This window comes from Tupaia chinensis, unplaced genomic scaffold (genome assembly GCF_000334495.1).
Source record: "Tupaia chinensis unplaced genomic scaffold, TupChi_1.0 Scaffold000057_1, whole genome shotgun sequence".
Classification (NCBI taxonomy): domain Eukaryota; kingdom Metazoa; phylum Chordata; class Mammalia; order Scandentia; family Tupaiidae; genus Tupaia; species Tupaia belangeri.
In genome coordinates this window covers 6,005,333-6,028,289 of record NW_006159515.1, presented here as the reverse complement: position 1 = coordinate 6,028,289, position 22,957 = coordinate 6,005,333, and the positions used below count along the sequence as shown (strand labels likewise).

The 22,957-nt window shown below is 44.2% G+C and overlaps 1 protein-coding gene and 2 pseudogenes across 6 annotated transcripts in view; all 3 read right to left on the bottom strand.

Moving 5' to 3' along the window:
- Positions 1-5,621: 5,621 nt before the first annotated feature.
- LOC102481195 (elongation factor 1-alpha 1 pseudogene) lies at positions 5,622-7,186 on the bottom strand (annotated as a pseudogene).
- A 3,058-nt stretch (positions 7,187-10,244) lies between these two features.
- On the bottom strand, positions 10,245-11,130 carry LOC102502305 (protein/nucleic acid deglycase DJ-1-like; annotated as a pseudogene).
- Positions 11,131-17,303: 6,173 nt separating this feature from the next.
- The window catches only part of DOCK9 (dedicator of cytokinesis 9), a 275,356-nt gene continuing 269,702 nt past the window's right edge, over positions 17,304-22,957 (bottom strand). For all 6 annotated transcript variants that reach the window (XM_027776290.1, XM_027776287.1, XM_027776288.1 and 3 more), the window contains 3 exons: positions 20,643-20,743; positions 20,389-20,527; positions 17,304-17,877 (listed from right to left, as the gene is read on the bottom strand). In XM_027776290.1, coding sequence (XP_027632091.1) covers positions 17,755-17,877; positions 20,389-20,527; positions 20,643-20,743 — 363 coding nt within the window. In that variant the 3' untranslated portion in view covers positions 17,304-17,754. The remainder of the gene's footprint in view (positions 17,878-20,388; positions 20,528-20,642; positions 20,744-22,957) is intronic.

Here is a 22,957-nt window from a genome sequence, read left to right as displayed (position 1 = left end):
TACAGTTGGCCATGTGAGAGTCCAACACCTTATCCACTATACCACATGCTGGCCCCTTCTACATGCCTCAAATAATCTCTGAATTACTTATAATACCCAATACAATGTAAATGCTATGTAAATAGTGGTTACACTATCTTGCTTTAAAATTTGTGTTTTTTATTGTGGTATTATTTTTTATTGTAAAATTATATCCATTTATTGATAGGGGTCTATGGTTGGTGACCTGTCTGTGGCTACAGAGGGCCAAGTGTAAGTTACTTTCTGGGGAATTAAGATTTCAACAAATGAATTTTGGAGATACAGTTCAGCCTATAATGTTTGTACTCCAGCTCCTGCTTGGAGAGCAACAGCCTCCACAGAGGCCCACCTTGCTGGGGGTCCCTGGCACTGAGGCTGCCCAAGAAACACCTATCCCTCGGGAGCTAGCAGCTGACCCGGCCCTCAGGTCAGACAAATCTCAGCGAGAATCCAGGCTCCGCCATGGGACTTCCTCACGTGTCTGGAGTTGGTTTCTTCATATGAAACCACCTCCTGCTCGGCAGGACTATGATTGAGGATAAGGAGTGACACTGTCAGGACAATGCTGGATCTGGGAGGGACTCCGAGACATGTTAGAAGGGTGACTCAAGCAAATCGATCCACTTTCATAAGGAGGATGCGCCTGGCTGGTTCCACCTCTGAGGTGATGGGTTGGTCACACCTATTACATTGGGTCATCAGAAGTCATGACATATTTTTTTCTATGTTTTCCTATGCTAAAATGCATCATGACTTTTCCAACGACCCAGCAGAACAAATCTTTGCCCAGGACAGTCTCTGGTCCTTCTCACTGAGTGACACATCAGCGTCTTTGAACATTGCTCGTGCTCAGTTCCATTTCCCATGTCCAAAGATGGCATGTCACCAGCTTCTCATCTCCTCTCAGCCCAGGTTTGGGCACTGATCTGGGGGGCAATGTTGCCCCAACTTCTAAGCAATTCAGTTTCATTTCTTCACCCATGGAACCCTTTACAAAGCACAGGCAGCCCCCAGGAAAATTCCAGATGGCTACCACCATCTGCCCCCAGTCTCAACCAGTGGAAATACTCCAGGCAAGGTCTAATCAACACGGATGTCGAAGGAACTACCGCAATTATTGTCCTTGCTCCTTCCACGAGAAGAGGGCATCCCCCCTCCCAGCCTCGAGCACCCACAGATCATTCCTCTAACATGCGTATCACTCCCTACCTCGAGTGAGGGGATGATGTAGCTTTTCCTCTGACTTGCAGAGGGGAAATGCAGAGTGAAAATAAATTTGCTCAAGTCACGTGGCACAAGGAAGACGTAAGCTTGACTTTCATGCCTGGTCAACGTGCAGTATGACAAGCCCATGCCCTTGCTGCATATCAGGCTGACCTGTGACAAGTTGCCTTGTACATCAAGAACACAGGGGCCAGCCCCATAGCACAGCAGCTAGCCCCTGTGCATAGGGAGCTGGATCAAGCATGGCTGACCACAGTTCAAATCCCTGATGGAGAAATGGAGAAAGGGTTGAATGAAATTCTCTCTCTCTCTCTCGTGTATGCCCTCTGAAATAATTTATCAAAGGAGCACAGTCTGGGCCTATTGGGGTGCGTGACCCTCTGCTTCTTCCCTCACTGCATTTGGCCAAGGGCAGCGAACAGGTAGCTGCCCAGGGAAGGAGGTGACCGCTGTCCATGCTCATAGCTGGAGTCGCTAGACAAGCACTCCCTGGAGCCGCTCCTCCCGCAGAAGGAGGGAGAGAACCCAGGTTGGAGTGGGAGCTGGCGTGCCCTACAGGAGCCTTGCTGAGCACGTGCTGTGGGACACTGGTCCTTGGGCAGGCTGCAGAGAGAAAGGCGTGCCTCGATCATTCGATGTGGGGAAACAGTGCTTAGTGGAGACCTTTCTTGGGACCAAGTCCATAGAAAAGGCTTTGAGCATTACTACAGGGAGACCTGCCTAATGTGGACTCAGTAGACTGAGGAAGCCCTAACCTCCCCTTAAAACATACTGATTATGCTCCCATAGTATCTATTAGCAGCCATAGCCTTTGGAACCATTTATGTTCTGTAGAACATGTGCCGGAAAACACTGGTCAAGGGGATCGGTGAGTAAGCATTCATACTCAATTTTCTCCTCTTTCCTCATTTGGACCAAGTCTTGCTTTTGAGGAGAGTCTTGTTCTAAAGGAGACAAAATAATTGACTTGGCCCACCCCTCCCATTCTTGAGAGCAATCTGGTGATGCTGGTTAAATTGAAAATGAGTGTTTGCTTTGACTCAGTGATTTAATTCTTAAAAATTTATCTGTAGGACATACACATGTGAAAATTGAAAATATAATTCATGCATGTCTTCTCTCTCTAAACCTTCTTTTTCTTCCTTCTTCTTCTTCCCTTCTCCTTCTTCTTTCCTTTCCTCTCCTCCTCCTGTGGTTTGAATGTGTCTTCCACAAAATTCATGTATTGACATTTTATTGTATTATGAAGGTGTGAAGAGGAAGAACACTTAATTAGATTATGGTATTGCCAGGTGGGGCCTTTGAGAGGTAATTAGGAGTAGATGAGGTCATGAGGGTGAGAGGTACCATGACTGAATCCTGGTGGCTTTACAAGATGGACACCAAGACGTGTGGACACAGGCAAGCTCTTTCCATGTGACCTCTGAAGAGAATTCCCACCAACAAGAAGGCCTTCACCAGACATGGCCCCTTGGTCTTGGACCTCCAATGCAGTGAGCTGAATAAGCCTCATTCAATATAAATTACCCAGTCTGAGGCATTCCATTATTAAGCAACAAAGATTGGACTAAACCACCTACGGAAATAGGAGCAAGCACAGAAGAACTAGCACAAATTCACCCTGTGTCTGCCAGAGCTGCCGACCTTCCTGGTAGTGTGGGTTCAGCCCCTGCCCAATCATGTCCTGGTCTGCTTTTTTCTGCCTAAAAAAAGAAGGTATCATTCTATTTCACATGATCCCCTTTGTCCTCCTGAGCTGGACTATTTTCATCAGCCTGTAAATACGCTGTTATTCTGACATTTAAAAACCTAAACCAGCCCTTGACCCTGTAAGCAATGCTTCTAGCTGTCATCCATTTCTCTGCTGTGCTTTGTAACACATGGTACAGGTGCCCACACTCAGCGTCCCTGGTTTCTCTTCTCCCACCTTTTCTGGAACCTACTGCAATCAGCCTCCATGAAGGTTGCAGCCACCTCCACTTTGCCAATACCCAGAGGCCAGTTCTTGGGCCTCATTTTCTTCTCTCTGGACGCACATGGCCACTACTTGAAACACTTAGCTCATGCGGCTTTCAGGACACCACTCTCTCTGTCCTTCTCATTCCTGGCTTCTTCTTCAGTTTTTGTTGATTTCTCCTTGTCTCTGTGACATCTTAATGCTGAAAAGCCTCAGTCTTTGGACCTCCAAAGAGGCCAGGGGAAGTGGCTTTAACCACTCCCATGGCTGTACAGCATGGTGAGTGATGCTTCTGCCAGTCCGGACTCTCCCCTGAATCTGACTTCCATATCCAGCCTCATCCCTGGTAGCATCACTTACACTCACACTGCGCCTATCCGCAGGGGACTCCTGGTGCTATCCTCACCCCTTCTGCAGCTCAGCTGTCCCTCCCATCCAGCCCTCTCTTGACTCCACTCTCTCTGGATACTAATTCACTCTGCCAGTGAGTCTTGTCAGCTCTGTCTCTACCTCTTGTGCCTTCAGCATCCAGCTGCTGCCCCACCCCCATCCTACTCCCACCATCTTTCCAGGCCTCTAGCAGGGCAGTGACAGCCTTTGAGTTGTCCTCCTGCTCTCCCACCTGCTCCCAACAACCTTGAATCCACAGCACACAAATCGATCTTTACAAAACGTAAGTCTGCTCAGATCAATTCTAAGTGCAACGCCTGCCAATTGCTTTCATAAATTGCCAAGTCGTCCTGAGGCCAGGTCATGTTCCCGTAGCCTCTGTGTCCTCCTTCCCCCCGGCTAATCTGTGAACAGGCATACAAACCTGCTTCTTCTGCTGAAATGCCCTCCCTCTTACTCAGGACCCTCTCAAATGCCCTTTGGTCAGAGAGGCCGCCGTTGGCCACTGTCCGCTGAAGTCATCTCTCCTCACTCACTCCCTGCCCTTCTGTGTCTTACACCGGGGCATCGCCTGGCAGGTGAAATGTCCATTTGTTCGTTGCTGCTTCCCTTTAGTAGAGTACAAGCTCCAGAAGGTGGGTCTTTGTTTCATGAGTGGATCCCTAGAGCTTAAAATAATGCCTGGGAAGATAGGCATTTGATCTAAGTGAACGGATGATGCCTTTTCAATTGTTGCTTATAAATTGATTTTTTAAAAAAAATGTATATCTGCACAGTGGAACATCATTGAGCCCATACAGGGGCTCATGTAGATTAAAATTTACTGTTGGGGAGACTTACAAGACACGGGAGATGAAGACAACAGGTTGGAAGACAACATGGCTGATGAGGTCTCCTGAACGTGAAGTTACGCGCGGCTGTCTACTTGGCTACATATATATTAACCCCAGAGAGAAGGTTGTGTTTTTTAAGCAGGGCGTGTGTGTGTCAACTGCTACAGTTTTACCCTACTTTACCCTTTTACATGGTTTGGTATTTGTCCAAGGTGCAGCTATTATCTTTGCAAATAGAAAAAAAATAAGACTGGAAAGTGCTCAAAGGTAAAGCTGGTGGGCAACAGGAACTGTCTGTGCATAATGAGGGGAGTGCATCCAGCTCTGGGGCTGCACTGAGCTCTACCTTCCGGACTTTCTTAGGACAGACGGCATCTATTTGGCGGTTGAAAAAGTCAGGATGTATTTTTTTTTCTCATTAAATTTTGTTTCAATGGATCTCAAAATTCTGTGACAGATTTTTGGTCAAGTTATTTCCATGAAATAAAAAGTACTGATTTTAAAAATTAATAACTTAAGGGAACCAGCAGGTGGCACGGTGGTTAAGGTGCTGGACACTCCCACACGGCCAACCACAGCTCAAGTCCTGGACCTGGTGGCTTGCTTTCTCACTTTCTTCTCTCTCGCACTCTCTGTCTCTGTCTCTGTGTCTCTCTCTAGTCAAATTAAAATAAAATGAATGAATAAATAAAATGAAATAAATAATTCTTAAATAAAATTAGTCACTTAAAACTGCCACAGATACAAAAAAACCAAAATGGTCCACAAAACATTTTCCTCTCCTTCTGAAGGTTTTATGATGCATTGTTATCATAAACCAGTCTTTTATTATTAAACTTAAGTGGTATGGGGCCAGCAGTTGGCATAATGGCTATGTCACTGGACTCTTGTGTAGCTGACTGCGGTTCGAGTCTTGGACCCGGTGGCTGAAACTCACGCTGGGTGCATGCGCGTGCGTGCCCAAGATCCCAAGAGGAGAATGGAGGAGAAGGGATTGCATCGTGGCCATCCCCCCTGGAGGGTGATTTCTTGCTTTCTTTCTCTCTGTGACTTTCTGGTGAGCGCACACGCCCTATAGCAAAAACCTCTCCAGAAAAAAACTTAAGTGGCCAATTGAGACAAACAGTTTTGAGACTGTCCTTCCACCACTGGTTAAGATCGGGGTGGCAGGAATTCGGTATATGCACTCAACCTTCTCAGCTTTCAGGGCAGACTTGGTGACCTGGCCAGCTCGCAGCCTTCTCGTCCACGGCTTTGATGACACCCACGGCAACTGTCTGCCTCATGTCATAAACAGCAAAACGACCCAGAGGAGGAGAGTCAGAGAAGCTCTCAACACACATGGGCTTGCCAGGAACCATGTCAACAATGGCAGCATCGCCAGATTTCAAAAATTTAGGGCCATCTTCCAGCTTTTCACCAGAACGGTGATCAGTGTTTTCCTTCATCTCAGGATACTTGCAAGCAATGTGAGCTGTGACAATCCAGTACAGGGGCGTAGCCAGCACTGATGTAGCCTGGATGGTTCAGGATAATCAACCTGAGCGTTGAAGCCAGCTGCTTCCAGTGGTGGGTCATTTTGCTGTCACCAGCAACATTGCCACTTCGAACATCGTTGACAGACATGTTCTTGACACTGAAATCCACATTGTCCCCAGCAAGAGCTTCACTCAGAGCTTCATGGTGCATTTCAACAGACTTGACTTTGGTTGCCACATTGACTGGTGCATAGGTGAACAGATTGAGCACACCGGTCTCCACTCGGCCCACAGGGACAGTGCCAACACCACCAATTTTCTACGTGTCCTGGAGGGGCGGATGCAAGGGCTTGTCAGTTGGACGAGTTGGTGGCAGGATGCAATCCAGAGCTTCAAGCAGTGTAGTTCCACTGGCATTGCCAACTTTCGGGTGACTTTCCATCCCTTGAACCATGGCATATTAGCACTTGGCTCCAACATGTTGTCATCATTCCAACCAGAAATTGGCACAAACGCTACTGGGTCGGGATTGTAGCCAATTTTCTTAATGTAGGTGAGAGACAGAGAGACAGAAAGTGAGAAATTACCCCCCTGGGGGATGGTCATGCCGCAATCCGTTCTCCTCCATTCTCCTCTCGGGATCTTGGGCACGCACGCACATGTGCCTGGTGTGAGTTTAAGCCACCAGGTCTGGGACTCAACTGCGGTCGACTACGTGGGAGTCCAGCGACATAGCCATTATCCAACTGCTGGTCCCTCATATCTCTTCTGCTGTAGGGTGGCTCAGCAGAATCCATTTTGTTAACACCAACAGTTAGTTGCTTCACACCCATTGTGTAAGCCAGAGGGGCACGCTCGTGGATCTGCCCATTCTTGGAGATACCAGTTTCAAATTCCCCAGCACCAGCAGCCACAATCAGGACAGCACAGTCAGCCCGAGATGTGCCTGTAATCATGCTTCTGATAAAGTCTCTGTGTCCTGGGGCATCGATGACAGTCACATCATACTTGCAGGTCTCAGATTTCCACAGGGAGATATCCGTGGTGATACCACGCTCACGTTCAGCTTTCAGCTTATCTAAGACCCAGGCATATTTGAAGGAGCCCTTTCCCATCTCAGCAGCCTCCTTCTCAAATTTCTTGATGCTTCTTTTGTCAGTCCTACCACACTGTAGATCAGATGACCAGTAGTGGTGGACTTGCCGGAATCTACGTGCCCAATGACAACGATGTTGATGTGAGTCTTCTTCTTTCCCATTTTGACTTTGATTTAGTGGTGGTTTTCACGACATCTGTGTTCTGGTGGCAAACCTGCTGCAAAAAAGTGTCATGATGTATTTTTTGTGTAGAAACAGAAAAGTACGCTGTGACTTTTCAGACAACTCAATAGATTGCGGTGACATCTCTGGACAGATGAGATGGACCTTCGAGATGCGGTGTGGTCCATCCAGAGACTCCCACAGAGCAACCTGGACATTTCAGGAAGAGAGGGGCAGCTTCTTTGTCTCTGGAAATGGAGGTCATGTCATTCACCCGTTAGTTCACAGCGAGCACTAGTTAAAGTAGTACCAGGTGTATTACTTTCCTATGGCTGAGGAAACAAAATACTACACATCGAGTAGCTTAAAATACTATAGACTTAGGACCAGTGCATGGTATAATGGTTACATCCCATGTTGTCAACCACAGTTCAAGTCCTGGACCCAGCAGCTTAAAACTTATGCCAGGTGCGAGAGAATAGAGGAAAAGGGATTGTGGCATGGCCATCCTCTTTGGGGAATGATTTCTCACTTTCTGTCTTGCGCACACCCCATAGCAAAAACAAAACAAAACAAAACAAAACACAACAAAACAAAAACAAACAACCCTCCCCCCAAAAAAAGACTCTTAAAAAAGTAATACTGAGTTAATTATAGTTCTGCAGGTAGCAAGTCCCAAATCAGTTTTTTTTTTTTTTTTTTGGCTAACGTCAATGTGTCAGTAGGGGGGGCTCTTTCCAGAGGCTCCAGGAGAGATTTTGCTCCCTTGCCTTTTCCAGTTCCTAGTGGCTGCTCACTTCCCTGGTCTTTGGACCCCTTCTTTGATCCTGTAAGTACACTCCAACCTCTGCTTTTGTTATCACGGAACCTTCTCTGGCTGACTTCCCTTGTAGCTCTCTTATTACGGGATACTCTCCCATCTCAAGACCCTGACTTAATCATGTCTGCAAAGTTCCTTTTGCCGTGAGAGGTACCATTCACACGTTTGGACATTAGGATATGGATGTGTTCAGCCCATTGCACTGGGTAAGAGAGAGGCTGTTGTTGCTTCTTGTTAATACTCAGCAACATGATGCTTTCAAAGTATAATCTTTTATCCCAGTAGTTAGTCAAGAGCGAGTAGGAAATGAAGAGAACTCTGGCCAAGAGGAGTTTGATAATAGGACTCACCCAAGGCCAGGTTCTCATGCTCTGTCCCAAGGCCAGCATTACCCAGGAATTTGCTAGGTCAGGGAACATCCACACTGTTGCAAATATATGAATACCAGAGAATAACAAAAGTGCACTCCAAAGTCCACAGAGATTGTGTCCACATTTGTGCTGCTGGAGACAACTCTGCAGAGTTGTCACCTTGGAATTAAGCCAGACAGGAAAACAGGAATATACATACAGTTATAAGAAAGGGGACACCAAAATGGGTCAGGAAAACACGACTGCACGATCTTCCTTCCATTGTGAGACAAACTTGCTTAAAGCGGCCTCCAGCTCCACCTGAAACATTTGCCAGGTATTCGTTCCTGAGTCTAAGCTGAGCACGGTGATGTTCAGTGAAAGGCTGGAGTGTTGCATTCACTCTGTTGATGCCTAGCTGCAGCCTTGGCAAGTCAATGCCACTAATGAGAAGAAACATGCGGCACACTGGCCACGACAGGCAGCCTGCAGCTTCAGGGAGCCCCTGCGGAGGCCCTCTCACTGCCGCGCCCTCTTCCCACCTATTCCTGTCCTCTCTAATTCCTGGCAACCTCTTACCTGCTCTCCATTTCTATAATTGCATCATTTCAAGAACTGTATGCAAAGGGGACCCTACAATATGCAATCCAGGTAGTTCCGTATACCAGCAGTTCACTGTTTCATTGCTGAATAGTGTCCGATGGTATGAACTGGGTCACAGTTTGGTAACCATCTCCCTGTTGAAGAGCACCTGGCTGTGTCCAGTTCTTGGCTATTCTGAATAAAAGCTGCAATAAACATTTGTGTACAGTTTTTTTGGTGAGAATATATTTTCATTTGCCCAGGAAAAATGCCCTAAAGTGCTATTTCTGGGGCATAATAGTTACATACATACATTTTTAGGAAACAACCAAACTTTTTTGGTGAATGGCTATACCATTTTACATTCCCACTAGCAATTTGAGTGATTCAGTTTTTCCACATTCTTACTAAAATTTTGGTGTTATCATGTTTTGTTCTAGTCATCCCGACCAGTGTGCAGTGATTTCTCACTGCGGTTCTAATTTGCACTGCTCGGATAGTGAATTATGCTGACAATCTTTCCCTGTGCTTGTTTGCCACCGGTATGCCTCTCCAGTGAAATGTCTTAAGTCTTTTGCCCATGGTCTAAATGGATTGATTTTTCTACTGTTGAATTTTGAGTCTTCTTTATATATCTAGATACTAGTCCTTCATTACATATATTTGTTTGTAAATTTTCTCCACTCTTTTGCTTGGCTTTTTATCCTCTTAAGTCTTTCTCAGAAGAAAATTTTTTACTGTTGATCAAGTCTGACTTACTAATTTTTCCATTTATGAGTCATGCTTTTACTGCTAAGTCCAATGGTCTCCAAGGGCACTGCAGGGCAAGAGGATTCTCATTCTTGGCTGGCAAGGATGACAGTCATGGTTTCCTATTTGGCCCTCTCTGACACTACCCTGGAAGGGGTGAGTTGCCTCCAAACAGCTTTGTGAGGGTAGAAGTCTAGGCTACCCACATAGTGGTTGCTGGTGCAGGTCAGGCCAAAATTTTCTGTGCCGTTGGGTTGGAATAGAGCTATCATTGCCTAAAAACTTTCTATCCTGCTAGGTTGTTTTTTTTTTTTTTTTTTTTCCCTCCTTTTGACTAGATAGAGCAAGTTTTGTGTTTTTTTTTTTTTTCTAAATGCCCTGTTTATTCTGCAAACAAGGTTCAGAAATGTACAGACACAGCTCGTAGGCCGAGTGATCTGTGTGCAGCTGAGACTTCGCAACTACACAAGCAGCAATGACGATGTGGGGGCACCTTAGCCAGCCACGTGTTTAATGCAAATGCAGTGAGAATGGATCACAAACGGTCTGTTCCTCTAAGCCACGGGCACATTCCCCTGCTCTAATCTTTAAGAACAGGTGGAGCTTTCACTCGGCCGGCCACCTCCTTGCCGCTTAGTGCCTCAACAATCGCGAGAGCAAATTCGAAGCTGGTCCCAGGACCACGGCTTGTAAGAATCAGACCATCCTTTTCCACACGATTCTCCGAGTAGGTGTAATGACTTCCATTTTTCCACACGATTCTCCGAGTAGGTGTAATGACTTCCATTCATCATTTTGTCTTTAGCAAGTGGGTGTGTTGTAACTTTGCTTCCAAAGCCTATTTCAGGAGCCACAGGGCAGCAGGCCCTGCACAGAGGGCGGCTGTGAGGCCTTCCGCTTCTCCTGCTCCTTCAGGGTCTCTTTCACGGCAGCGGACTCAGATAAATTCTGTGCACCCAGATTACCTCCTGGTAGAACCACCACGTCATATGGTCCCTCTTTTTTTTGCACCTTTGAGACTGGCATCAGGACAAATGACAACATCGCGACTACACTGCACTGGGTCTTTTCCAGCCAGGCCGGCAACAGTGACCTTGATCCCAGCTCGCCTCATGACGTCTGCAGGGGTGACGTCTCCATTTCCTCTGCTCCTTTAGCCAGGATCACCAAAGCTCTGTTTGAAGCCATTTTTATGTTATTTTTTTTTAAGACCCACACCAGACTACACGGGTACGCACACCAGCAAACACACGCCGATACAGGAAGCTTTTGTTGGGCTTTTAATTTTTGTTGTGGTTACATAAACACAACGTAACATTTATCATATTTTATTGTGGTAAAAATATCTAAAATTTACCATTTTAACCATTCAAATATGTAGTTCTTTGGTATTAAGTATATTCACATTGTTGTGTCACCATTACCATCATCCAACTCAAGAAATATTTCATTTTACCCTACTGAAACTCTTGTAACCACGAAACAGTAACTCCGTAATCCCTTCTCTCCCCCGCCCCCACCATTCAACTTTCTGTCTCTGAATTTGACTGCTCAAGCTACCTATTAGAAGAAACATGAAGTCTTCCAAAGTTCATGGAAAACGCATTTTATGAAAAAAATCTATGCATGGATTTAATTTTTTTTGCAGAAAAATAGACTCATACTTTAATTCTACTTTCCACGAACTTTTGGAAGACCTCTCCCCCTCATAAAATATTTACCATTTTGTGACTATCTTATTTCATTTAACATAATGTCTTCATTGTTCCCCCATGTTGTAGAATGTGTCGGAATTTTCTTTCTTTTTAAACTGAATAATATTCCACTGCATGAATACACTGCAGTTTGTTTATTCATTTGTCCACTGTGGAACACCTGGGCTGCTTCCATGTTTTGGCTACTTTTGGATACACATCTAGTAGTCAAGCTGCTGGATATATGGCAATTTTAATTTTTAAAGAAGTTTTTTTCACATAGGGTATGTACACTCACTGGAGAAAGAGAGAGAGGAAGAGTAAGAAATCACCCCTGGGGGCTAGCCATGCTGCAATCCCAATCCCCTCCCCTTCGTTCTCCTCTAGGGATTTTGGGTATGTACACACGTGGGCCTGGTGTAATTATCAAGCTGTTGGGTCCAGGACTTGAACTGTTGCTGGACATGTGGAGTCCAGAGCCTTCACCACCACGTCAAATGCTGGCCCTTCGATCTAATGTTTTTGAGGAACCACCAAGCATTTTCCACAGCAGCGGCAGTATTTCACATCTGCGTCAGTAAGGCACAAAGTTCCTATTTCTCTACCTCCCCTCTAATACCCGTCTTCTATTTGTGAGTAATAGCCATCACTATGGGCAGCAGGTATCTTCTTTTTTTTGGTCTGTCTTTGTCTGTTAGCATTTCCCTGTTGCTGGCTTCTTTGATTCCAAGTTTTGAAGTGCGGGATACATGAGGCAAAAAAAAGAAAAAACAGAACTCACCACTTTGGAACTGTTCAGGTCACAGGTCTTCTAGCTCGTCTGTCTTCCTCACCCTGCCTTTCCGGATTGCGTTTGCCATGTTCAGGGCTTTTAGCTGTACTTAGTGGATGGAATAAAGAAAAGTACGTCTGCTTCATGTCCTGATGTGGAACACTGACGTTTTTTTCTAATAAATAAATAAATTTCAATAACAGATGAAACTATACAAAATACAGTATGATATTTTGAAGTATATATGCAGTTGAGGAATGACTAACTCTAGCTCATTAACATACGCATTACCTCACACAGCAACATTTGTGGTAAGAACACTTTCATCTGCTCTCTTAGAAATTTCAAGACTGTATTGTCACTCACTATCCTATATCTTATATTATGAAATGGTCACCTCTTTAAATCTTTTAACATGACCCCAGGTGTCTCTGCCAGTGCCTTCGATGTGTGCTGTGAAAAGACACTGGGCTCCTCTTGTACATTTTCTGTCTAAATCTGGAATCAGCTATTCTCCATGGTGTTCTTGTCCCTTTTGGTAGAAAAGGTATTTAGGGGCCATAATTTGGGCACTAAGGGTGCTAACTTCTGGGTAGTCCTTACTTACAGGCTTTTCTAGCGAATCAAGCTAGGAAATAAATGTATTTAAGACAAAATATATCATAAGCTTAAACTGATATTTCCATATCAAATAGAGAACTAAAGGGTTTTAACTCAACCCTTTGGTTGAGACCAGCAGATGGTATAATGATTACATTGTTGGATATCCACATGGTCAACCACGGTTCGAGTCCCAGACCTGGTGGCTTCAACTCATGCCAGGGGCATGTGTGTGCATGCCCAAGATCCCAAGAGGAGAATGGAGGAGAAGGGACTGTGACGTGACCATCCCCCCTGGGGGGTGATTTCTCGCTTTCTGTCTCTGTCTCTCCTATGAGTGCATGTACCCTATAGCAAAAATATCTTTAAAAATGTATATAATTGGAACCAGCAGATGGTGTAATGGCTACGTTGCTGGACTCTCATGTAGTCAACTGTGGTTCGAGTCCCAGACCTGGTGGCTTCAACTCATGCCAGGGGCATGTGTGTGCATGCCCAAGATCCCAAGAGGAGAATGGAGGAGAAGGGATTGCAGCATAGCCATCCCTCCCCCTAGGGGTGATTTCTCACTTTCTGTCTTTCTGTCTCTCTCTGTCTTTCTGGTGAGTGCACACGCCCTATAGCAAAAACCTCTCCAAAAAATTGTATATAAAAAATTGTATGTAATATATATATTTTAATTTTAGTTTCATAGATGCATCTTTTTTCTCTCCCGCATCAAAAACCTGGCTCCAAATGCTATCAACCTAAGTATAATTTCTCTAGAAATAAACATAAAATGGTTTCTGAATAATAGTAAAGTCTTACATATGTAACACTTCCACAAACAAAGTAATTACTGAGGGCCAGTTGGTGGCATGGTTATTAAGGCAGCTGGACTCCACCTAGCTAACTGCACAGTTTGAGTCCTGGACCTGGATGTTTGAGAAACATGCTGAGCACATGTGCTTATATCCCCAAAATCTCAAGAGGAGAACGAAGGAAATGGGATTGTAGCATGGCCACCCCCACTGCGGGAGGGGGTCTTTCTCATTTTCTTCCTCGCTCTGTCTCTCTCTAGTGAGGATACAAGCCCTACAACAAAATAAACAAACCAAAACAAAAACCCCACTGCCAAAACAAAATACCAACAATCCCTCCCCCAACAAATTACTGAAAAAGTTGTTTGCTTATCAATCAATCAATCATCTATTACCCAGTTTTTAAAGTCAGGCAGGGTCTTGCTATGTTGCAATCCTCTTACCTTAGCCTCTCAAGTAGTTGTGAACTTCCATGTGCCAACCTGGCTTTCTGCTGTGGGCTGTGAATCACGGCTAGCACGCCCATGTGCCCTCGGCCTGCTGAGGAGCAGCATCTACCAGTACGCCCTACCACAGATGGGCCCCTTATCGTTCTTCCTGTCCTTAAGGTATATCCCACTAAGAATGCACAGGGAGATTCCTGTATTTTTAAAGTTGCTTAAAAAAATTTTTGTATTGTTACCAAGTTGATATATCATTAGGTTCATTTATTTCATTTTCCTTTCAGTTTTTAGAGATTAAAAATTCATTTTAATAATGATGTAAGTATTCACATGGTTCTAAGGCTAAATCTAAAAGGCAAACAACACTAGACAAGTCTATCTTTTAAGGCTGACCCTATGCATAATTCCCTCTCCCTTCCTTCAGGTAATAATTTCAAAAATGTTTTGGCCTACAGTTAACAACATACTATTATTGTTCATTTAAAACTTGTTAAAAAGGTAGACCCCATGGTAAGTGTTCTTCCACCACATCACAATTTACTTTTCAATTTTGTGCACTTACTTTCAGAAGCCGTCGTGCACGCAGGCTGGCTTTATTTATGTATACTACTGAGAGGCAATTAGTTCCCAGGTAGCCAATATCCCTGGGTAAGGTACTGACTAGGGTTTTAATTCTAAACTCACCTCAAAAACTGGTACAGAGTTTCTATCTGAGATGATGAAAGCTGTGGAGGTGAGTGATGGTTATACAATGTGACTGCACCTAATGCCACTAAACTATACACTTAAAACAGTGATACTTATTTATTTATTTATTTTTTGGATAAGTTTTTGCTATAGGGTACGTGTGCTTACTGGAGAGGCAGAGAAAGTGGGAACACCCCCCCCCCCCCCCCCCCCGTAGGGGATGGCTACATTGCAATCCCTTTTCCTCCATTCTCCCCTCAGGATTTTGGGCATGCATGCACATATGTCTGGTGTGTTTCAAGCTGCTGTGTCCGAAACTTGAACTGCGGTTGGCCATGTGAGAGTCTAACACCTTAACCACTACGCCATCTGCTGGCCCTAAAATGGTACATTTTTAATTAATATTTTACCTCAATTAAAAAAATAAGTAGGATCTATAGGAACATCCCCCAAATTTACTAAAACAGAGCAATAAAAGAATTTCCCAAGAAATTGCTACATTAAAATGTGATTTTATACGTATTGTATATGTTATCTGTGTAGGAACTAATTAAGGCTTTTAATGGAAACATATGTGCTTCACTGCAGAATCAGTGTCGATGTCCTGGACTTAGAGATAATTCCTTTCTCTACTGTCGTAATGAGTGAGGGCTGTCTACCTTCTGAGCTTAATTTTACCTGACATGGACTCTTCCTAGACTTTTATTGGTTTTACTATATGGTGACTTGAACTTTACGGCTTCTAAACAAGGCACTTATGGCTAGAAAATCCAGCTCAGCCTCAGACTTTTATACCCAACCCCGATAATGTTAGAGTCAAGGTTTATTACATTGGGGTGGGACGTCAGAGACTCAAGGCAAATCTATATTGATATTTTTCTTATTCTTTTTGAAAACTTCTTTATTTATGGAGAGAAAAGGAGGCAGGCACCCCTCTGGGCGTCTGGGCCAGCCTGGATCATGGGCAGGAGTGCCCAGTGTGCTCAGGGTCCAGTAGTATTGTCCCTGTGCCACCACCTGGCTCCCCTGTACTGAGGTTTATTAAACCCTAAGCTGGATGGCTATCCGACACTGGGGAGATGGCATGACCCTTTACCACGTCCCCTCACTTGTTCTTCAAGACCTCTTTTCCTAACCATTGACAGGTAGAGAATATTTCAGATGTCAGAAGCTCCTTGGCTACCAGGTGATCAAGAAGCACACACTATGACACCTTTTCTTTCCTTAACTGGTCACCCAACAAGACAGCCTTTACAACTCTTCAGGTAGAACCACCAGATGTGCTATTGCTTATAGAGTCCCTCTTCCTTCCATCACTGAGACTTTACGGGGCCGGGTGACTCACCTACTGGGGCCACCGGGCACACCAGAAGCAGGATCAGCACCTGCAATTCAGGCTGTCGCATGACCCAGGTAAGTGTTCGTGACGCTGTGGAGTACGGGGTGTGTGCGCATGTGGCCGCCTACGCATTGCTGGGATAAATCCCAGAGTATTTATGTGAAGAGCGAGGAGGGGAGGTGGCATGGAGAGCAGCCTGGATACACTTGAAGAAGCGTTTTTCTTTTCCCTTCTGCACCAGAAGCAGTAAGTTGTCTACGTGTGCTTGGGGATATCTAGTATGCCATTCAGAGCTGGTCCATGGTACAACAAAGCATTCACTCAAGTCCTGTGGAAAACATGACCCCTAGGCCTGCCTTCGGAAATGTGTATCCTGGAAACATCTAGAAAAGCAGACAAACTGGCATGGTTCCCTGTGTAACCAACTTCCACTTTGCCAACACCAACACTCTATCTTGTTTTATCGATCCACCTTCTCTTATTTTTCAAGTATTAGAAAGAAAATTTCAGATATCACATTATTTTGCCTCCAAATATTTCATTCTTCTGCCATTCTTACAGCTGGCAAACAACAAACACCCAGTACACACTACCGGAAAATCAGCAATGTTATTTTAATACAGGTGTGGTACAGAATGTTTAATTACAGCAGGGCAGTGATTCCAGTTAAATAAAATTAAAAACTTTTATTTTCCCAAATATAAAATTACTAAATTAATGTCTTAAAAGAAAATATAACATGGTGAAAGCTTTAAATTATACCACCATTCACCACAGAATTTATGAGTTACCAATTACATACTCCACCATTTTGGCAAAAGGACGACGTTTTTAAAACAGTTTATAAACCTAACATAGCAAAGACTGTATACACCTCCATATTGCACTTTTTTATGTACAAGAATAAAACAGTAAAGTCAAGCGTATTGCATATACTAACAATAGCACAAACCTGTCACGCTCTTAAACTCTATGCAGAAGCTGATGTGCCTAATAAAAACGTAGAAATGTAACACATGTCTGTACAGAACGCCGGGACTGTATTAACAAACCCTATGTACATAACGGTATACTGTGCTACGTTTTTACTTTTGAGCATAGTTGTGTTTATTAATACAGGCCTTTGGTTCTAAATCATTTGACTAGTTTCGAGCTCACATAGTTTCTTTTAAGCTTTCATATTTTTAAGTGCAAGGAAATGAGTATAAAAGCACTAAGTCTCCTGATTCACAGGTACAAAAATTACAATGGTCAATTCCCGTAGGTCATCAAAAACTAGTCACAAAAATAGTTCTTGTATTCAACCTGAATGTGCCACAGGAAAAAAAAAAATATTTTCAAGATTTTCCAGCTTAGCCTAGAGGCAAAAAGATCCTCCCGGCCTCAATTTCAGTGCTTCTGTCCCGGCTATATACATTCCAGAACACTTTTTTTTCTTTAGGCCATTTATTTTAATACTACTCTGTATGGAAGAATAAAATTTAACCCCAGCTTAAGAGTGTCCACCACACACTTCTGTTAAGACACAATGAAAACTCTGAATATTACCAGTGAGATGTAAAAAAATACGTGCGCCCTCTTTGCCTCCTATAGAAAACCTGCTATGAAGTAACAGAGTTCTTTCTTTCCGTTCTCTGCCATTTCCCTCAGCTTCTCCCTGTGCCTGGTCTTCCCAGTGATGAGCTTTGGAAATGGAATGCATCCTGAGTTTGCAAACGACAAAGCGAGTCTCCACACAAGGTCCGCGAGGCGCCATCACACAACTGAGGATGAGCTGGTCAGCCCGTGAACCATGGTGCTTGTTGGCGTTCCGCTGATGGCGTTGAAGATGTGAAGCGAGTTTGGTAAAACGCTCGTCTTCTCCTCCAGGGGACAAATCTTGAGGCACAGAAACACAGTATTACCCAAGTGTAATGCTCCAAAATAAATCCTTTTCAAAATGGTGCATATCATGCCATGCACACTTGTCATCGAATAGTCATTCTATTACCATGGACAAAGCCGTGCCCGGACAGCTTGGCTTTGGGGGTTTGGGGGTTTGTAGAGACAGACTCTTTCAGCTTATCTATAAATGAGCTTTTCCAGACCAGGCTTTCAGGAGAAAGGCAAGAATAATGTTTTGTTTCCTTTACACGTTAGTGAATATGGAGCCTTCTAGACTCGCCAGATCATACGGCAACTTAGTTCTCTCTTACACAGACTTGATCGGGACACAAGTTGGCCTTGTTCCCTGAAAAGCCTTTTAAAGTGACTTCTGGAACATCTGTGTTTCTCTTCTGGTTCTTTTTCTCAGAGACTCACAGATTTCTATCCTGGAAAAGTGAGAGTGGCTACCCCCTCAAGTTCTGAGCAAGTATCTTTCATACCCAGTGGCACCTGGAAAGAACATGAGGCTACGGCTTGACCTCTGGCCAGGGGGAGACTTGGAAGAACAGAACGCACAGGGGCTCCCCTGGAAAAACCAAGAGCAAGCCTGCCCTAGGTCACAGCCCTTTATCCTTAAGGTCTCAAAAGGGCTCCGTCTGCAGAGCTGTAGACATAATGGGAAGTTCAAGGCTCAGTTGAAAGCACTTCAGTAAATGTCTGTACGGTCTGGGAGTTTGATAGTTTCAGCCTGTAATTTCTTTTGATTTTCATCTTTTCTGGTGCCAAACGCTGGCACCCATGCAGCAAGCTCCCCATTCTATAGAAATCCAAAGGCTCCAAGGACAAGATCTCAAGTTGCTTTTCAAAATTTTGTTCCCATGAGCCCCTTTTTGGCTTAATTTTTCAAATTCTCATTTCTCTAATCATTTCCATTTTATTTTCTACGTTTAAAAATGTCCAGAAGAGGGCTTCTTTCCTTCACAAGTGTATCATCATTACGCCAATATATGCTGTTGCTCAACTCAGTAACAACTTTCTGTGAGTTAGTTTACGTGAATTAGTTTAGCAGAAAAATAAAATGAAAAAATGACATTACCATCCCATCTGAACATGTTAGCATGGAAGAGAAAAAAAGCAAGTGAGTTAAAGCTCAGTCACTGGAGTTCATTTCACACAATGGAAATTTCCTAACTAAATCATCACATGATAACTGATACAATTGGACCTGGCTTCCGTTTGCAGTTCCAAGATGGAAAGACAAAAACGTGGGGAATGGACAGAACAAGGAATGTGTTACCAAGGTGCCAACATTAGTCATAAACACTGGGACAGACTTGGAAGAAGTCGCTGTAGTTTTGGAGAACGGGTGCTGCTCTTTGACATCCATTTGGGACCCTGGTCAGCTGTCCCTTCTGATGACTACTGAAACCACATACAGAATCCCATTGAGGAAGTTCATATAGGAAACTAAAAATTAAATAGAGGATATGCGGGCTTGCCTCAGAGAGACAGAGAGAGAGCATCCTCCAATGGGGTGTGGTCACACCACAATCTCTTCTCTTCCATTTCTCCATCCTTCAGTCACTGGAGTTCATTTCACACAATGGAAATTTCCTAACTAAATCATCACATGATAACTGATACAATTGGACCTGGCTTCCGTTTGCAGTTCCAAGATGGAAAGACAAAAACGTGGGGAATGGACAGAACAAGGAATGTGTTACCAAGGTGCCAACATTAGTCATAAACACTGGGACAGACTTGGAAGAAGTCGCTGTAGTTTTGGAGAACGGGTGCTGCTCTTTGACATCCATTTGGGACCCTGGTCAGCTGTCCCTTCTGATGACTACTGAAACCACATACAGAATCCCATTGAGGAAGTTCATATAGGAAACTAAAAATTAAATAGAGGATATGCGGGCTTGCCTCAGAGAGACAGAGAGAGAGCATCCTCCAATGGGGTGTGGTCACACCACAATCTCTTCTCTTCCATTTCTCCATCCTGTTGGGATTTGGGACACACAGGCACACACACCTGGTGTTTTTCAAGCCACGGGGGCCAGAATTTGAGCCACCATTAGCCACGAGGGTTCCAGCTCTTAGCTACTAGGCCGCAAGGCCAACCAATAACCCTATAATTTTAAGTGGCAGAGGACAGCTGATACAACAGGTAATTCCTTAAACCAGGCTGGTAGGGCCTGTTCTTCCAAAGAATTGGGTATTTCTTTTTTGTGTGTGCGAGGTTGTTTTTAAACAAAGCTCATGTGACATAGCCGCCTCTCAGTAAGTCATGTTGAGGTACTGCTGCTCCTCCCACCCACTGGCTGCGTTAGACAGTGATAACAGGCCATTCCCAAGTAACGCGCTAGAGAGCAGCAGGAGCGTGGTGCGCTACATTTCCTTCAGCATGAAGGCAGGATATAGAAGCTCTGGTCAGTACAGGGTGTATGTGAGGCTCCAGCTAATCCGTATTTCCTAAACAAGAAGAGCTCCAAGCTGTCGAACAGAAAGCGTGGCCCTCACCTGCTCATGCATGATTTCAGAAAGCTCTTTGGCCATCTCTCTGTAGTTGGCCTTCATTTCTTCCTGGTACTCTAACTGGTCTTCTTTAATCAGACGCTCATTTACCGCCAAGGCTTGACCGCAAGCTTCCACAAATTGCCTGCCATGGTGTAGGAAAGGGAAATAAAGGCGCACAGAGGATAAAGACTGGATCCAACTAAGCATCTCTTTGGTGAATGCGCATAAAAATAATCAACATTTTCTGTGTGCTTTACCTGAAAACTTCCTTAAGTAACTTCACTTTATTGTCAGGATATCTTTTTGTGTTCATGTCATCTAAGAAAGCTCGCGCATATGCTAGTGGGCCAGCATTGACCTAGATAAAAAGCAAAGATTTTAAAGTTATGTTAGGAAGAAAATGATCATTATCATTTGTTTCACTCCAGTTGACATGCACTAAAGATGCTGTTTGAGTTAGTCATGACCTCTGTAATCCAGGGATTTATAATCCAAAAGAAAACCGAAAACGAAGCTTACACTATTATATGTCACTTGATTTCATCACCTACACTAAGCTTAGGGCAATTGTGATGATGATTCATTTTAGGTACAAAGGAACTGATGCTTGGAAACTTAAGGATCTGTCCAAGTCTGAAAAGCCAATGAGCAAAACACCATAGGTCAGAGCCCAAGCCTTCCAACTCCACTCGGGGATCCTTACACTAAAGTATCCGGCCTCTGGAATTTGTGCTGCACTAAGCTGAACTAGCAGACAGATATGGTGAAATGAAAGAATTCAGTATATATGCCATTTTTTAAAAAGTACCATTCACTTCGCAAGTTGTGTAGACAGTCAGGGTCAAACTGATTTGCTGCCATCAGATGAAAGGGCATTTTTCATCTTTTATATGAGGTCTGCTGGGAAGCTGAAGGTTAGGAGCCAAAAGCGTGGTGTGAGAACCAGAATCCTACACTCTCACTCAACTAGTTAGGAAGTGGCTTCTAAATTTGGAAAAATTAGAAGATACAGGATGTGGAAAGGAAGAAGGCAGGGCATGCTGGGCTGGAAAGACGAAGAGTATAGGCAGCTGAAGCAGCTCAGGGAAGGGCGTGACCATGTGATTGTTAGATTGTTAGAAATTGTTCCTGGAAGGTCTCATGGGCGTGGGCAATAAGGGAATAGGGAGAGTTTTCTATCTATGGTTCTGATCCACAGTGCGCAGGACTGGGTGGTGACCACAGGAGAACTGAGCCCTGAGAATCACATCAGATATGTAGACAGGAAGTACAAGCCACAGTGGTCAGAAGTGGGGACTCTGAGAGAACAACAGATAATAATCTCCTGTGATGACAGTAAGTGGTGGGACTCCACATTAGGCTAGATATGTGAGGGGGAAGCAAGTTAACAACCTGCAGACCACCCAAGTGGCTGACGGTCTAGAGGCATACAAGACAGAGCAGGCAGAGGAAAGCTGGTGGGACTCCTTAAGGTCTAAAAGCACAAGACTGTGCAGTACAACACCAAGAAGCCATGCAGCTAGCCCTGTCCTATAAAGTAGCAACCCCAGAGAGCCTCTTGGTGAAGGAATAACAGAAATAAATAAGATGATAGTTTCTCTGGCTCCAACTTTGCTATTACCTTGATAGGCACAACTATGAACTTAATCTCATTTCAACCTGGAATTTTTTGTTTTTAAAGGTGACTGGGTGTTCGATAAAACCATAAGGTCACCATCAGGTGGCAGGGTGTATTCTGCCCTTTAGAAAGCTCAGCCTCCAGCCCTACCCTTTACTGGCACCCACACCTCTCCATTGGCTCTTCCACAGAGGCTGGCTATTTCCAGACTATGCTGTTGAGTGGTTTTGTTTTTAGGCACAGAAGATTGTGGCCTCGGGCCTGGTTATGTATCATTCACATCGCTGGGACACTTATATTTGCTGAGTAACTTCCTTTGGAGCATACATCTTTTAGGACAGAAGAGACAAGATGGAACATATCTGCAAATACTTTTGTGGTGAATGACATTCAGAAAAATGTTACACAACAACTTCTGGTTCTTGAGTGTGAATCTGATGCAAAGTTGACAAAAACTTATTTTATAAAATGAACCAACATCCTCCCCTCCTATGTAGTCTATGTCTACATGTAACTTTTATCTTTCTTGAAAGAGAAAATAATGGGACACAGGGATATGTATATAAACAAACATGTGCTTGAATTATTAATATTTATATACACTAAAATGTTAGTAAAAGCAAGAGGTTTGCTGATCTCTAGAGGGAGGTGACTTAACATTTACCAATTAGCTTACACATAAGATAATTTCTTAAAAATATCTTATTGGAGGGACCAGCAGTTGGTGTAATGGCTATGTCGCTGGACTCCCACGTAGTTGACCGCGGTTCGTGTCCTGGACCCGGTGGCTTAAAACTCACACCGGGCGCGTGTGCAAGCGTGCCCAAGATCCCGAGAGAAGAATGGAGGAGAAGGGATTGCGGCGTGGCCATCTCCCCTGGGGGGTCATTTCTCGCTTTCTGTCTCTGTCTGTCTGGCGAGCGCACGTGCCCTATAGCAAAAAACCTCTCCAAA